The sequence below is a fragment of the Triturus cristatus genome, chromosome 4_1 (genome assembly GCF_964204655.1).
Source record: "Triturus cristatus chromosome 4_1, aTriCri1.1, whole genome shotgun sequence".
NCBI lineage: Eukaryota > Metazoa > Chordata > Amphibia > Caudata > Salamandridae > Triturus > Triturus cristatus.
In genome coordinates, this window is record NC_140585.1 from 741,665,741 (window position 1) to 741,683,656 (window position 17,916).

At 48.8% G+C, this 17,916-nt stretch overlaps 1 protein-coding gene across 1 annotated transcript in view; it reads left to right on the forward strand.

Annotated features, from left to right (window-relative positions):
- Positions 1-17,916, forward strand: part of LOC146855445 (stabilin-2-like) — a 1,201,024-nt gene that overhangs the window by 1,112,369 nt on the left and 70,739 nt on the right. The window contains 1 exon segment of the mRNA XM_085653243.1: positions 17,036-17,201. Coding sequence (XP_085509369.1) covers positions 17,036-17,201 — 166 coding nt within the window.

The following is a 17,916-nucleotide window of genomic DNA, read 5'->3' on the forward strand; positions in this document are numbered from 1 at the left end:
TACCCACCAAGTGTCCAAGGTACACTACCGACCCCTGCCCGATCTGGCATTTACTGGCCTTGATCGTTAAACCAGCTTGCTTCAGGGCCTGGAGAACAGCTTGCAGGTGACGCAAGTGATCCTCCCAGCTGTTACTTAAGACGGCAATGTCATCCAGATAAGCAGCAGAGAAACTCTCCATTCCAGTGAGGATCTGGTTCACCAGACGCTGAAACGTGGCAGGTGCGTTCTTGAGCCCAAAGGGCATCACGCAGAACTGGTAGTGGCCCTTGGGCGTGGAGAAGGCTGACCTTTCCTTAGCTCCATCAGTCAGAGAGATCTGCCAGTACCCAGAAGTAAGGTCAAAGGTACTCAGATATTGGGCAGCTCCCAGCCGGTCAATCAGTTCATCCGCCCTCAGGATCGGATGAGCATCAGTCTTGGTTACTGAGTTCAGTCCCCGGTAGTCCACACAGAACCTCAGTTCCGGTTGGGCACCCGGTGGTACAGCTTTTGGTACTAATACCACCGGACTGGACCAGGGGCTGCTGGAAGGTTCAATCACTCCTAGCTCCAGCATCTTAGTGACTTCACTGTGAATGCTGACCTTCACCTTGTCTGTCATCCGGTAGATCTTTGACTTCACAGGTGGGCTGTCTCCTGTGTCCACATCATGGACGCACAGGTGAGTCCTACCCGGAACAAGGGAGAACAACGGAGAATACTGCCCCAGGACCTGGCGGCAGTCCTCCCGCTGTTCAGGAGTTAGGGACGGGGAGAGAATCACTCCCTCCACCAACCCATCCTTCTCTTGAGACGCAAATAAGTCGGGGAGAGGCTCGCTTTCCACGTCCTCTGCTCCGTCAGTCACCATCAGCAATATGACTTCGGGCCTCTCATGGTGGGGTTTGAGGCGGTTGGCAGGCAGCACCCGTAGGGGCTGGCGAGGGGTCTTCAGATCCACCAGGTAGGTAGCCTTACCCTTCTTCTCCAACACCTCAAAGGGTCCTGACCAGCGATCCTGGAGGGCGCTAAGCTCTCCTGGTTCGATCACCCACACCTTCTGGCCAGGCTCCAATTCCACCGGGTGAGCATTGTGGTCATACCACGCCTTCATCACTGCTTGACTGGCTTCCAAGTTGTCAGAAGCTTGCTTCCACAACTTAGCCATTTGGCTCCGGAAGGCCAGCATGTAGCTCACCACGTCCTGGGGAAGCTTTCTGGGAGTTCTTTCCCATCCGTCTCTCACCAGGCTGAGAGGTCCACGCACAGGGTGCCCATACAAAAGCTCGAAGGGGCTGAAGCCCACTCCCTTCTGCGGCACTTCCCTGTAAGAAAACAATAGACAGGGTAGGAGGACGTCCCATTTCCTCCGCAGGCTTTCAGGCAGACTTCTGATCATGCCTTTCAAAGTTTTATTGAACCTCTCCACCAGAGCATTGGTCTGGGGATGGTAAGGAGTGGTGAACCGGTAGGTCACTCCACACTCCTTCCACATGGCCCGCATGTATGCTGACATGAAGTTGGTCCCCCTGTCGGACACAACTTCCTTGGATAAACCCATTCGGGTAAAGATTCCCATCAGGGCCCTAGCCACAACAGGTGCAGTAATGGTCCTCAGAGGTATTGCCTCTGGGTACCGTGTGGCATGATCCACCAGAACCAGGATAAACCTGTGACCAGCTGCAGTAGGCGGATCTAACGGACCCACAATGTTGATGCCCACCCTTTCAAAGGGGTGCTAACGACAGGAAGTGGTTCCAGGGGAGCTTTCAGCTTCACCCCTGTTTTCCCACTGGCTTGACAAGACACACACGTCCGGCAGTAGGTGTCGGACGACACTTTCATTTGAGGCCAATAAAAGTGTGGGACAAGTCGGGCAAAGGTCTTGTCTTGCCCCAGGTGTCCTGCCAAGGGGATCTCATGAGCCAATTCCAGGAGAAAGGCTCGATAACGTTGAGGGACAACCAAGGCCCGTGACGATCCGTGCATGGGTGCCTTGGGTTCACTGTAGAGGAGGCCATCCTCCCAGTAAATGTTGTAGTTCCCCTCAACGTTCCCTGCTGCCTGGGCTTCGGCCTGTCGCCTCAGTCCCTCAAGGGTAGGACACTCCCTCTGGCCCTTGCAGAATTCCTCCCTGGTCAGCCCTCCCTCCACATGCCACTCGGCCGGGATGGGTAGGTTCTCCAGTTCGGTAACATCCCCCTCCGCGGACTCCTGGTCCACCACCTCCGGTGGCCTATCCGTCACACGGGGCGCGGATGCCGAGGCAGGCTCCTCCTGTCCTCGGTTCTTCCCTTGGTCGGCAGCCGGCTGTGCCTTTGGTCCAGGCTCCAGCCTAAACGAACTCCCCCTCCGGGTAGTCGCAGACCCTGTGCTGACACAGGCCCAGTCAGGTGTACCCAGCATCTCAGCATGAGTCCGGTATTCCACCTCCTTCCAAGCATTATGCTCCATGTCATTCCCCAGCAAACAATCGACTGGCACGGCAGGGCTTACGGCAACTCGAAGTAAACCTGCAACCCCTTCCCATTCAAATGGAACCTCGGCCACCGGATAGTGGCCCATTCTGCCGTCAGCCATCGCGGCAGGGTGGAGTACATTGGGAATTACCTGCTCTGGAGACACCAGTTGGCTACGCACCATAGTCATACTGGCTCCTGTGTCTCTCAGAGCCTCCGCTCTTTGGCCGTTGATGGTGACCCACTGCCCATACTTTGTGGTATTTGCGGGCACCTGGATCTTAGGAACCATCTCCCGTTCTCCCAGGGACACTAAAGGGACACCCGCCCACTCCCTTCCCTTATCTAAAGGCATCTCCTCCCCGAGCACTACACTAGCTACTCCGTGGGGCCTTTCCTCCGATGGGAGGGGGTGGTCTTTTCGGGCACTTCACATCTCCCTTATAGTGTCCGACACCACGAAACTCGAAGCAATGGACAACCCTTGGCTGCTGACTCTGGCCAGGATTAGGGTTTCTGGGTGGGTTAGCCCTAGGGGTGAATCCTGTTCCCTTCCCTTGGAAACTATTTTGGGGGCCTTTAGAGAACTCCGTTTTCTTTTCCCCTCCCTCTTTCTTCTGGGGGGTGCCCTGTCCGGTCTTTTGAGAGTCCCCTCCAGTCCCCCTTGTGGACACCCGGGTACTAGCCCAAATGTCCGCCTCCTCAGCAAGCTTCCGGGGTTTGGTCAGCTTGCTATCCACCAGGTGTTGACGCAGTTCGGGGAAACATTTTTCGAGCAGGTGTTCCTTCAACATCAAATCAAACAACCCCTCGTAGTCCCTCACCTCGCTGCCCTGTATCCAACCCTCTAATGCCTTCTTTGCATAGTCCAGGAAATCCACCCAATTCTGTGTGCCCAGTTTGCGGCTACCCCGGAACTTATGTCTGTACTTCTCGGGTGTTAGTCCAAACTTCCTCACGAGCGCCACTTTCATGGTGGGGTAGTGGGTCTGTTCATCCTGCTCCAGGGCCAATAATGTATCCCTGCCAGCTGGAGGCATGTATTTGTACAATCCCCCTCCCAATATTTCTCTGGAACCCCATGGGCTCTTAAAGAGACCTCATAGGCCGCTAGCCACTTGGCGATATCATCCCCCGCACTATAGCTAGCTACTATGTCTTTTGGCAGATAGGGTTTGGGTTCCCTGGTGATTTCTCTACCTTCGCTGCCACCATTAGGAACAGGGTGTGCCCCGACCTGTAGGATCTGGAGATCTATCTCCCTGAGCCTCAACTCGTGAGCCATCCTCCGTTCCTCCTTTTCTTTCTCCAGCTTCGCCAACTCCCAGGTGAGCTGTCTTTTCTCCCTCCGGTCAGTGAATTCTGCTTCTAATAAGCTGTGGCTAGAGACACTGCTGCCCTTTCTTGAAAGTGTTCTGGGCCCCGCTAATGGGTTCCCCACCTCAGATTGGTACACACCAGCCCCTTCGCTGTCAGTCTCTCCATCCCTGTCCTCCTTCTCAACCTTACTTTCTCATCGTGCCTCCCCCCAAGCCCTCAAGCTGGTTTGGAGTTCACCCTTCTTTGCACCTTGGGGACAAAACACCCCCTCTCGCTGACAAAACTCTCTGAGTTGGGCCACAGTGTAAGTTTCCACATCCTCCAACACAAACACCATTTTGCCCACTCAGAATAGAAGACAGTTGCTTACAGAAGCTATGCAGGGGGGTACCTTTTGTAATACCTCCTCCCACCACCAGAAGTAAATTTGGAAAAAACAAAACTCAAAATTAGGAAGTCCGCTTGGAGAAAACTCCCGGTGTAGGCCTATGGACTACCCAAAGTTATTGTGGAGTAGACGCAAGTACAGCTCTATCCCACCACTGAACACCAATTTTATGTTGGAAACCGGGCAACCGGGTTAGCAGTCACCAGGTTCCCAGCACAATGGTAGCTTGGCTCGAGCGGTTGAAGGTGTGACGTACGCTTAACACGGTTCCTAACCCCTCAGATTGGTACTCACCAGCCCCTTCGCTGTCAGTCTCTCCATCCCTGTCCTCCTTCTCAACCTTACTTTCTCGTCGTGCCTCCCCCCAAGCCCTCAAGCTGGTTTGGTGTTCAGCGGTGGGATAGAGCTGTGCTTGCGTCTACTCCACAATAACTTTGGGTAGTCCATAGGCCTACTCCGGGAGTTTTCTCCAAGCGGACTTCCTAATTTTGAGTTTTGTTTTTTCCAAATTTACTTCTGGTGGTGGGAGGAGGTATTACAAAAGGTACCCCCCTGCATAGCTTCTGTAAGCAACTGTCTTCTATTCTGAGTGGGCAAAATGGAGTTTGTGTTGGAGGATGTGGAAACTTACACTGTGGCCCAACTCAGAGAGTTTTGTCAGCGAGAGGGGGTGTTTTGTCCCCAAGGTGCAAAGAAGGGTGAACTCCAAACCAGCTTGAGGGCTTGGGGGGAGGCACGACGAGAAAGTAAGGTTGAGAAGGAGGACAGGGATGGAGAGACTGACAGCGAAGGGGCTGGTGTGTACCAATCTGAGGTGGGGAACCCATTAGCGGAGCCTAGAACACTTTCAAGAAAGGGCAGCAGTGTCTCTAGCCACGGCTTATTAGAAGCAGAATTCACTGACCGGAGGGAGAAAAGACAGCTCACCTGGGAGTTGGCGAAGCTGGAGAAAGAAAAGGAGAAACGGAGGATGGCTCACGAGTTGAGGCTCAGGGAGATAGATCTCCAGATCCTACAGGTCGGGGCACACCCTGTTCCTAATGGTGGCAGTTGGCATCTGACTAGAGAGGAGAGAGGAGAGAGGACAGAGATAGAAGGAGGTCGGAGTAAGGCAGCAGAGGTGGAAACCAGTGCTTGGAGTGGGGTCCAGAAACCCACCCTTGATGCTAGTCTCTACTGACCAAGCCCAGCCTAAAGCCCTGTGTGGGACCAAGACCAGAAAAACCATCTTAAGGATCTGAACATTTGGAACAGGCCTTAAAGAGGAAGAACAGCAAGTTCCTGACCTGTTCAGCGGTGTCCTCCTGGAGTCCCGACGTCGAGAAGCCTGGAGACCTGGGGCCTGAGGTAGAGAAGCGGCGCTGACAGAAAGCAGACGTCGTACCCGGAGCCGTCAGAGGTCGAGTGAGGGCGCCGACGGAGGTCGTGGAGAGGCACCGGAGGTAGAGTAGGAAGTCACCCGAGGTCGAGGTGAGGCGTCGACAGGGGAGTGAAGTCCGCCCTCTGGAGTCGCCGGAAACTGAGGTGAAGCGTGCCGGTGGTCGGGAGTGGAGATCGCACTCCGGAGTCGCCGGAAACTGAGGTGAAGCGCGCCGGAGGTCGGGAGTGGAGATCGCACTCCGGAGACACCCGGAAGCGGGGAGACCGTGTCCCTGCGACGCCGGAAGGCGACATCGATCCGGAGCCGCCCAGCGACATCGATCCGGAGCCGCCCAGCGACATCGATCCGGAGCCGCCCAGCGACATCGATCCGGAGCCGCCTCACGGCGTCGACACGGCGCCGAGAGTCGTAGAAGGGACAGTAAGTGGTAGAGAGGGCGTTTAAGGCCCTGTGGAGCCCAAAAGACTATCCTAGGGGTTAGAGGGGTGTTAGGACCAGCCTTGACCAATCTAGATGGGACACCCCCAGGCCACCCAAATGACCACAAGCTGTACATGGGCAAAATAAGACCAAATTACCTCATGAAAGTGATCTGATCTGTAATTGTCATTGATTGCTTTACTTTATTTATTGAAGGTGCTTTATTTATTGTCTTCCACTAATTTATTCTTGCACTGTATTTATTGTCTGACTGTATTTATTTGCCATCTGTAATTTATTGCACCTCTATTTTATTCCTTGCTAAATTGGGACCTGAACCAATTTGTGAAACTTCTAAGTCGTTTTATTTATGTGACCTGCTCTTTTAAGGGAAAATCCTATTGTACTGTATTTGTAATGTGAACCTGCAACTAAGAGAAAATAAGATAAAGACAAATATATTTTCAACTTGTCTTTCTATCATTTTTACGGTGTAGTGTCGTTTTTGGAATGGATGAACGCATGGTTATTGTGAGGGTGTGACGTACGCTTAACACGGTGCCTGACCCCCAACCGCTCGAGCCAAGCTACCATTGTGCTGGGAACCTGGTGACTGCTAACCCGGTTGCCCGGTTTCCAACATAAAATTGGTGGCAGCGGTGGGATAGAGAGATCTACCGGATGACAGACAAGGTGAAGGCCAACATTCACAGTGAAGTCACTAAGATGCTGGAGCTAGGAGTGATTGAACCTTCCAGCAGCCCCTGGTCCAGTCCGGTGGTATTAGTACCAAAAGCTGTACCATCGGGTGCCCAACCGGAACTGAGGTTCTGTGTGGACTACCGGGGACTGAACTCAGTAACCAAGACTGATGCTCATCCGATCCCGAGGGCGGATGAACTGATTGACCGGCTGGGAGCTGCCCAATACCGGAGTACCTTTGACCTTACTTCTGGGTACTGGCAGATCTCTCTGACTGATGGAGCTAAGGAAAGGTCAGCCTTCTCCACGCCCAAGGGCCACTACCAGTTCTGTGTGATGCCCTTTGTGCTCAAGAACGCACCTGCCACGTTTCAGCGTCTGGTGAACCAGATCCTCACTGGAATGGAGAGTTTCTCTGCTGCTTATCTGGACGACATTGCCGTCTTCAGTAACAGCTGGGAGGATCACTTGCGTCACCTGCAAGCTGTTCTCCAGGCCCTGAAACAAGCTGGATTAACGATCAAGGCCAGTAAATGCCAGATCGGGCAGGGGTCGGTAGTGTACCTTGGACACTTGGTGGGTAGGAGAGCGGTGCAACCCCTCCAGGCAAAAATCGAGGCTATCATGGCCTGGGAACCCCCTAAGACTCAGACTGAGGTCCGAGCTTTTCTGGGCCTCACCGGATATTACCGCCGCTTCGTGAAGGGGTATGGTACCATTGTGGCCCCCCTCACGGAGCTTACGTCCAAGAAGCAACCTCGACGGGTAGTCTGGACGGAGGCTTGTCAGCAGGCCTTTGTGAAACTGAAGCAAGCCATGTGCGAGGCCCCGGTCTTAAGGGCCCCAGACTTTTCCAAGGAGTTCATTGTCCAGACGGATGCATCGGAACATGGCATTGGGGCAGTGTTATCGCAACTCAATGAAGAAGGTCTGGATCAACCCGTGGTCTTCCTATCCCGGAGACTACTTCCCAGGGAACAGAAGTGGAGTGCAATAGAGCGTGAAGCCTTTGCAGTGGTATGGGCTCTGAAGAAGTTGCGGCCATACCTGTTTGGTTCACACTTCCTAGTTCAGACCGACCACAGACCCCTTCGGTGGCTGATGCAGATGAAGGGGGAGAATCCGAAGTTGCTAAGGTGGTCTATCTCCCTACAGGGAATGGACTTTCAGGTGGAACACTGGCCTGGAGTGGACCACGCCAATGCAGACGGTCTCTCAAGGTATTTCCGCCTTAGTGATGAGAACTCCCAAGGGGTTGGGTAGCTCTCCCCACTTTCAGCTGGGGGGGACGCGTGTTAGACCTGTCAGCCCTTTGGGTGGTCCCTCCTCATCATTATTTATTTTGTCCCCCTTCTGCCTCAAACCCTGTTATGATTTTTCCTTTTTGGGAACCACCAGATTTTTTTAGTGTTGATGCAGGGTCAGGGAGCCATTTTCCCTACCCCTGGAACTTCTGTCTGAGGGCCTGAGACACAAAATGGTGGCCATCCATTGTCACCTGTGACATCACCAGAACTCTCTGGAGGTAACCAGAACCTTCTACAACATTCTAGAACCCTGGGATAGAGGGAGGCAGTTTAGAATGTTGAGAGGCCATCTTAGTTGGCAGTTGGCATCTGACTGGAGAGGAGAGAGGACGGAGATAGAAGGAGGTCGGAGTAAGGCAGCAGAGGTGGAAACCAGTGCTTGGAGTGGGGTCCAGAATCCCACCCTTGATGCTAGTCTCTACTGACCAAGCCCAGCCTAAAGCCCTGTGTGGGACCAAGACCAGAAAAACCATCTTAAGGATCTGAACATTTGGAACAGGCCTTAAAGAGGAAGAACAGCAAGTTCCTGACCTGTTCAGCGGTGTCCTCCTGGAGTCCCGACGTCGAGAAGCCTGGAGACCTGGGGCCTGAGGTAGAGAAGCGGCGCTGACAGAAAGCAGACGTCGTACCCGGAGCCGTCAGAGGTCGAGTGAGGGCGCCGACGGAGGTCGTGGAGAGGCACCGGAGGTCGAGTAGGAAGTCACCCGAGGTCGAGGTGAGGCGTCGACAGGGGAGTGAAGTCCGCCCTCTGGAGTCGCCGGAAACTGAGGTGAAGCGTGCCGGAGGTCGGGAGTGGAGATCGCACTCCGGAGTCGCCGGAAACTGAGGTGAAGCGCGCCGGAGGTCGGGAGTGGAGATCGCACTCCGGAGACACCCGGAAGCGGGGAGACCGTGTCCCTGCGACGCCGGAAGGCGACATCGATCCGGAGCCGCCCAGCGACATCGATCCGGAGCCGCCCAGCGACATCGATCCGGAGCCGCCCAGCGACATCGATCCGGAGCCGCCCAGCGACATCGATCCGGAGCCGCCTCACAGCGTCGACACGGCGCCGAGCGGAGCCGAGAGTCGTAGAAGGGACAGTAAGTGGTAGAGAGGGCGTTTAAGGCCCTGTGGAGCCCAAAAGACTATCCTAGGGGTTAGAGGGGTGTTAGGACCAGCCTTGACCAATCTAGATGGGACACCCCCAGGCCACCCAAATGACCACAAGCTGTACATGGGCAAAATAAGACCAAATTACCTCATGAAAGTGATCTGATCTGTAATTGTCATTGATTGCTTTACTTTATTTATTGAAGGTGCTTTATTTATTGTCTTCGATTGATTGATTGATTGATAAAAGATTTATATCGCGCAAAACAATAACCCGCAGGTATCAAGGCGCCTAACAAAAAGAAATAGAGATATAAATGTACAGCCTTACACGTAGGCTCGCAGGAAGAGGCGAGTTTTAAGAGCACTTCGGAATCTCTGTAGGGAAGGTAACGACCTGAGGTCCAAAGGAAGATCATTCCACCACTTAGGAGCCAGAGTGGAGAAAGCCCTGCCACCCCACCTGGCTCTTCGTATACGGGGAACTGTCAGGAGCAATTTCCTGGAGGAACGCAAGTCCCTTCCAGGAATATAGTGGGCAATGATAGAGCCAACTCTCGTGTCGTTATTCCTTGCAATGGCTCTGTAGGTCATGCATAAAACTTTAAACCGTACTCGATATTCTACTGGTAGCCAATGCAGTGTTTTCCTGGCCAGAGTGGCCGAGGAGCGTCTAGGAACATCCAGAACAAATCTAGCAGCGGCATTCTGGACTACCTGTAAGCGCTGTAGTAGGCTCCTATTCAGCCCCGCATACAGCGCATTACAGTAGTCCAGTCGTGAGCCGATGAGAGCGACAGCTATTTGCTTTCTGGACTGTAGCGAAAGATATTTCCTGATTCTTCGCAGGGTGTGAATTAAGCCCCAACAGGTAGAGATGGTTCTACTAACCTGTCCGCCCATATCCAGGGCAGGATCTATCATCACCCCAAGATTCCTAGCAGATACCGTGGGGGAAGGGCATACTCCCAGCGAATCAGGCCACCAACTGGCTGACCAGATGCTCTGATTTCCTCCAAACACCATCACCTCAGTCTTCTCCCCATTCAGTTTGAGCGAATTTTGAACCATCCACTGACTGACTGCCTCCATACAAGATCTAAATTAGAGGCAGTTGGTACATTCCACTAATTTATTCTTGCACTGTATTTATTGTCTGACTGTATTTATTTGCCATCTGTAATTTATTGCACCTCTATTTTATTCCTTGCTAAATTGGGACCTGAACCTATTTGTGAAACCCCAAAGTCGTATTATTTATTTGACCTGCTCTTTTATTGGAAAATCCTATTGTCTTGTAATTATAATGTGAATCCTGAAACTAAGAGAAAATAAGATAAAGACAAATATATTTTCATCTTGTCTTTCATAATTTTTACGGTGTAGTGTCGTTTTTGGAACGGATGAACGCATGGTTATTGTGAGGGTGTGACGTACGCTTAACACGGTGCCTGACCCCCAACCGCTCGAGCCAAGCTACCACAGTGCTTGGAAACCTGGTGATCGCTAACCCGGTTGCCCGGTTTCCAACACAAATGAATAGGCAGAGAAGATGGAACAACCCATAAGGTTAGAAGAAATCTGCATCTCAAAACCCCACAGTGAAATGTCAATGAGTTCAGACTGTTTTCTATTGACATTCTAGATAGTCTTTGGTAATGTGCTTGCCCCAATACTGGCAAAACTGTTTGTTTCTTTCCCGGAACAGAGACTCATGGTTTGATCCATGTTGGAGGCTAGATTAATGATCATCCAAAACACGAGAGGAATCCAGCTTTGTGGAGCTCATACTGCTCGATTTTGCCTTTGAACATCAGCACTACAATTTTCATAGGATGTTGATGGCCAGGTTAGACCCACTCATGCTAGGTCTAATAAAACCAGATGAATAGGATTCATCTCAGTACGGAGCTGCGAGGACAATACCAAAAAAGATTGCATTTTGGACAATGTCTACAGGACCTGAAAAATGCGCTCCTGCTCTCATTTAGATGCGGATAAAGCATTTTAACAAGTCAATAGATGTTTTGTGGACCACATGCAGCAATAAATTTCACTTTGGAAGCTGATGCAAGGTCTGGATGCTGTGTGGGTATAGATATCCCTACACCTGGATCTGAGTGAATAAAATCACTTCAACAGCATTCGAGAACAGATGATGGACAAAGTGGGAATGCCTGCTGTCAGTCCAGCTATTTACGCTCACAATATAAGATCCACAACACGAAGGAGATTTCAGGGTTGAAAAAGGGACATGACACAATCTGTCCTTGTGTGCTGCTCTCCTGGTGGTGCTCATGGAAGTGGCAGGCTCTGTCCCTCTGCTGCTGAAGGTCCTTGAGGACTATGGACAGGTGTCAGGATTCAAATTTATTATTTTAAAATCCCAAGCACTCAATCTCTCACCCACCCGGACCAAGTAAGAGAGTTAATGGCTTGCTTCCCTTTCAAGTGTGCTGGGAAAAATATTGAGTTACTAGGTATAAGGATCACACAATCGTTAGATAACCTTATAGAAGCAAACTACACCCCACTAATGAAGGACATCACAGGAGGGGGTCTGTCATATCTGCGCCGCATATCAACGGTCAAAATACTGTTCTTCTGAAGATATTTTATCTCATGCATATAATCCCACCTTTTTTGGTGGGAAGTCCAGTTATGACAATTCAGAGACTGATAGCTGAATTGATATCAGTGGGTAAACATCCCAGATCAGCCAGGTGTAAAGTGTTTAAGGTAAGTGCCTGATTCAATGTTTGGTGGATGGCGTACTCCATCATAGATGTGATGATTATCCTATCAGCCATATTATAAGTGTGACCGGACATAATGCACTTCTAGGATGACGAGTATCCAATCTGCCAAAACTCTGAATAAGACCCCAAGTGTTTAAGGTAAACAAGGAGGTGTCCCAGATGTAGTCAAATACTATCAAACATCTCAGTTGCACTTTCTGGTGGAATGGGGATGAACCAAGTCAGAAGAATGATGATACTTCATAGATCAACTATATGTAGAAGTCCTTTTGCTGGAGAGGAGGGGAGAGCATGGGGGTATACTCGTCACCAGTCACGAGAATCAAGTTGTTGTAGGGGAAGAATTAGCAGTGAGAAAAGGAATGACTACATTCCCATCTCCATTGACTTTGATTGCTGTCACCCAAAGTGCTCACCTTATTAATGGAAACGTGTCTATTTCTAGCATTGGTTGAATAGGGGACCTGCTTCATGAGGTGATTATTAAGGACTCTGAAAACTTTGAAGAGGAAATTCAAGATCCCAGAAGGGTAAATATACCACTACTAGCAGAGCAGACATTGGATAATGCACCCAGAGATTAAACAATACAAGTGTTTCCACTGGATGAAGTTTGAAAAATTAATGCTCCTGAAAGAGGGGGGGAGGGTAGGACATTAGTGTCTGACATTTAAAACGCTCTAACAAAGGAGGAGAATGGGGAGAGGTTGCCAGGACATGTTGGATGGGAGGGGACGGTGGGTCCTAGTATAGCTCATGATAAATGGGCAGAAATCACATCAGCTTGCAACACCTAGGGAGACAGCAGTTAAAGCGACCAGGGACTGGCACCGCACATTTTCTAAACTACGCAAGTGGATGCCAAAAACAAGAACACATTTTGGAGGGGATGGAAGAGGCGCACAACACTGACACACATGTTTTGGGACTGCCTGGAACTCCAGTCCTACTGGAAGAGAGTGTTGGAGGCATTAGATAACATCTTCTTAAAGAACATGCCCAGCAACTCTGCGTACACATTATTGGGACTACCAAACAAGCTCACATTTCCTCTTTTCTCAAAAAGGGGCAGATGCCATTGGCTCTGACAGTTTTGCATTGGATTACAAATGTAAAGATTTTTTTTTAACGTATGTTGGTACTTAGGAGACTTACTGCCAGATATATTATATGCATATGAGTGTTTACCATTACATTTGCAACAGTGAACAAAACTGAAAAGTGGTTCTTTGCCCACAAAGAAATGTCAAATATGTGTTAAACTATAATTGATATGGAGACAAAGGATCAATACGTAGACGGGAGATAATCCATTATAACACTGTTTGCGGTCTCTTTTGTAAAAAAAGACTTTATGAATCGTTTATGAATTGTTTTGTCTTGTAATACTTTTAATGCTGTATACATAATCACATATTCAATAAAGGAAGAGATATTTTTGCTAACAACAAGGCTTATGATTTGAATGCACTGTATGTGAGAGTATGAATAATATGTGGTAGAGGCAGAAAAAGAAAAATATAGGGAACATTATTTTGTTATTGGCTACTATAACCAAGTTCCCTTTGTGTCTAAAGGGTTGCTCTCAAATTCTTTCTTTGAGACAGGTCATAACAGCCCTATGGAAAAGACTAGGACTCCCAACATACAGGATGGGTCACATAGATTATGGAAAATCATCCACTCACACTAACAATATTCTCAGAGGTTTAAGAAACTATGGGTCCCATTTCTGGGTTATCCCAGGTTTCTTTGCCAGTAAGTTCAGGGAATTCACCTGCATTAGATACCTCAAAGTGCTGAGAGTCATTTCAACACAACTTACCACACAAAGGGCTGCATACTCCCTGTAGTTAGTCTTGAGTTTTCACTAGAGGGACAGAAGTCTCCAACAACCCTGAACCCAGAACCTGGTCGCCTGAAGGTGCTCTGCCAGCCCATCTGTGGATCCTGCAGAAACGACTCATCTCTTTTGCTGCGCAGCGCAGCGCAATCCTGAGCAGAACAGATGCATCTTCTCTTTTGCAAATGTTCACCCAGCTCAAGGGCTTCACATCGACGTCATAGCCTGCATCAAAATCATTGATGTACGGAGCCTCATCAATGCAAGCCCCTGCTTCGCAAATCTCTAGAGGACAGCAGCATCAATGACTATGCAGGTTCTCGCATCACAGCTCTTCAGAACCAATGCATTGCATCCACTATTCAACGTATCCTCAATGGCGAGCTTCGTATCTTAGGCCCTCATCAACGGGATCCTCAACAGTGACGCAAGACCTCGCATCGTAGCTTTGCAGGTTCTCGTAACCAACGCACCGTCTTGGCTGCCCAAGGCATCCTCGGCATTGAGTCTTGCGATGGCCCATAACCAGGATTTTAGGTACTCTTGTTTAGCAGGTTCAACTGGGTTCCTGTAGCCAACCCATGTTCCACCATGGTATGCATAAAATTGTGGCTTTGTCTTGGTCCAGCGCGAACAGATATCGACAGTTGGTGCTTTGTGCTTTTTAGCTTTATTTTCACTGAAATCTTTTAAATTGCATATCACTGGTTTTACTGATTGGATTTATGTCATTTTGGTCTTGATTTATTTATTAAAATGTACTCTATCTTATCTTTCTAATTGGGTGTGGGATTTTTCTTGTGCTGTGTTTTCACTTTATTACTGTTTGAAGTGCTGCAAAAATACGTTTTTTACATTGCCTCTAAGTTAAGTCTGACTCCTCTGTGCCAAGCTACCAAAGGGGTGAGCATGAGTTAATTTGGGGTTTGTTTCTGCCTTACCCTGACAAGGATTGTGGTTGCTGCTTGAGTAGGGTTTCTCACCCCCCTCAAGCAACAGCCCAATTTCTCACAGAAACTTATTTGTCTTTAAGAAGTAGACAGAAATAGACAGTTATAAAAAAAAATTTGATGTGCATTCCCTGCTCTGTTACTCACAATTAAAATATTCTGATCCAGTGCATTTGCTTGCAACGAGACACAAAAGCAAAGGTGCCCATCTCCCACAAGATCACTTGCCAGAATTGGAAGCATTGGCATCAAAGATGGTGGCCTTGGACAACACTACCCATGGACTGGCCAGCTCCAGCTCCAGCTCCAGCTTAAGGAAGATTATACATGCTGCTTAACAGGACATTCTGCCTCATCTCTAGGCAGCAGGGTTCACAAACTTCAATTGTTCATAATTCTAGGCAGCATGGTCCAAGATTGATGCAGCCAATACTTTCTGGGCTGCAGCTGTGTATATCTAGCTTTAATTCAGGAACGTTATTTTACAAAATACCAGTAGAATGGATTATCGAAAACTGTTATGTGAGGTGAAAGATGTGATCTACTTGTTATATTGGTGAGTTTGGAACCTGGTGATGAAGCTTTAATCCACGCACTGGCACTTGATGAAAAGGCATGGTTCTAAAAAATATCACTTAATCATTGTTAGAAATGGGATTCTTCGTTAGCTGAGATATGCACCCAGGCCAGGCAGGAACCACCACTCTAGTCAGGGTAAGCTAGATATGCCTAAAAGATAACCTGGGCTCACCCTCTGGTAGCTTGGCGCAGAGCAGGCAGGCTTATCTAAAGAGGCAATGTGCAAAGTATTTGTGCACACAATACCACAATGATAACACCACCAAACACTCCACACAGGTTTATAAAACTAGATTATTATAAACAAAACAAGACCAAAATGACAAAAATCGAATGTATAGAAGTTTTGAAAATGAATTTTAAAAGAATAAATTCAGTAAAGTGCTTAGAAGCAAATATTGCTGGAAAGGTTAATTTAGGTCGCGCTGGACCGGGGCAGAGTCAAAGTTTGGGCCAACCGCAATGGAGCGCCAGACGGCTATAGGACCCACACAAGCCCAGGTCAACAAAGTACCATTCCTTGTTGCAAACAGCGAGACGCGTCGATGTCCAGGCCCGCATGTCCAGGATGGGATGATCTTTTCCACGCAGTGAAGGTGATGCGTCAGTTGCGAAGATGGGTGCCAGAGTCAAAAGGTGTTGAGAGATGCACCAGATTCTGCCACGCAGTTGAGGGGATGCTTTGATCTCACCAAGCTGCAGCAGCAGAGATACGCTGTCCGATGCGTCGATCTCTGGAGCCAAAGTGCTGCAACTATTTGGGCCACATCCAGTGAGCCAGGCACAGGAGCAGGGGTAGAGACTTTGATATCCCTGAGTCTCAAGTGACAGGAGGCAAGCCCAGAAGCCCTTGGAGATCACTTGGAGTGTAGACAGGGTCCAGCACTCCTTTAGCAGAGTCAGAGAGCAGCAGGGCAACAAACAGAAAAGCAGGCCTTCCTGATCAGCAGTCCAGTTGAGTCCTTCAAGCAGCACAGTGCTTCTTCTGACAGAACTTCAGTTACAAGTCCAGGAGTGTCTGATTTTCGGGGGTCAGAGATTAGTATTTATATCCAAAAGTTCCTTTGATGTGGGCTTGACTTCAAAACATCTCTCTGAAGTGCACAAGTATCCCTTTCAACCCAGTCCTATCTGCCAGGCTATCTGTGGGACATTGGGGGAGGGGAATCAGCCTTTTATGAGGGGACAGGACACTAATTATTCGAGAGAAGTGTTAGCCCCTCCCTTCCATCCTACCCAGGCAAGGCCATTAGAAAGCAGATGTATGTGATGGGTTCTCAGACACACCTATCCTTCCTGTGTGGTGGGTGTCTACAGGGAATGCCCTCTGGCTATATGGTATACCACTTTACAAGAGACTTACCAGTACATCAAATATGCCAATCAGGTATACACCAATGTCATCGTGTTTAGGTGAGAAGCCAATGCATTTTAGCACTGGTTAGCCATGACCAAGTGCTCAGCGTCCTAAGGCCAACAAAAAGAATCCGCAAAAACAGGAGTAAAAAGGCAAAAAGTCTGGAGGATGACCTCCCTAAGGATGCCAGGTCTAACAATCATGCTAAACTTAAATGATAAATTTGTGAGATGTAATACAAACATTTGTACTGTATATGTGTAGTATTCCCATCCTTGTAACATAGTCTTGAATCATCCCCTATCTAAAATTTGATTAAAGTGTTCCATCACCCCTGTCTAAGCTGCCCTCTAAAATACCAGTACCTACTTCAAACAAGTGAGATTTCAGAAAATATGCTGCTCCATTTTCTGTTATTAAGCAGTGATCATTAGGTGCAATGGAGATTAATGCTTTTCTTAGGTTGGTTCTTTCATGATTGCCATCCTTATATTGCAGGCAGGATACCACCTCTGCTCGGCTGGCTGGTTATATAAACTACGAGTGGGTTATCCAGCGGCCTTCCGAAGCTGGAATTGCGGATACGGATATGGGGGAATAGTGAATTATGGGTCTCGAGTTAATGCCAGTGAAAATTGGGATGTCTTCTGCTATCGAGTGAAAGGTAATGATCCAGGTTTAATGAACTCCTTTCTACAATTAACAGATGACTTAGTACAGTGACTGGAGTAAGGTGGGAATATGAAATGTGTTGTCTCATGAAAGGATACCATGCTAGAACAAATAGAATTTCCCAAGCAGACTCCAATTAATCTTGAGTACAATGGAAAGCCGTAACCGTTTACTTCTTCTTTCTCACAACTCCTGTTAGATGCTTTAAAGGTGATAAGAAACCGCATTCAATTTTCAGGATGATCACAGTGAAGTTATTTTTTATACTTTAATTCTCTTATATGTATGTAACGGGTGAAAAACAGGTATGTTAGGAGAATCAGCAAGTAATAATGAAGAGCTCTGATAAAGTATAGCAGATGATATACATTGGGTTTTCTACCTATGATGTGGTGAGAAATACGCGTCCTAGAGGGCATTTCGAGCGTTTTATTTTTATCCAGGAATCCTGACAAAGAAAGTAGAGTATCGGTATTGCCTAATATTACAACTCTGGGTTTCCCAGGAATCTGGAATATTACACAGCTTCATTGACTTTTCAAAGGGAATTCTACATTCCACCATCTTACCTGGGGCAAGCCAACTGACAAGAAAGTAATGAAATTGGCAAAGGAGCAATTGTGGACCTGCTAGACCCATCAATTAAGTTCTCTTGAACCTACCAATCTTACAATGGAAACATAAAGAAAATGGTCTGCAAGCAGAGG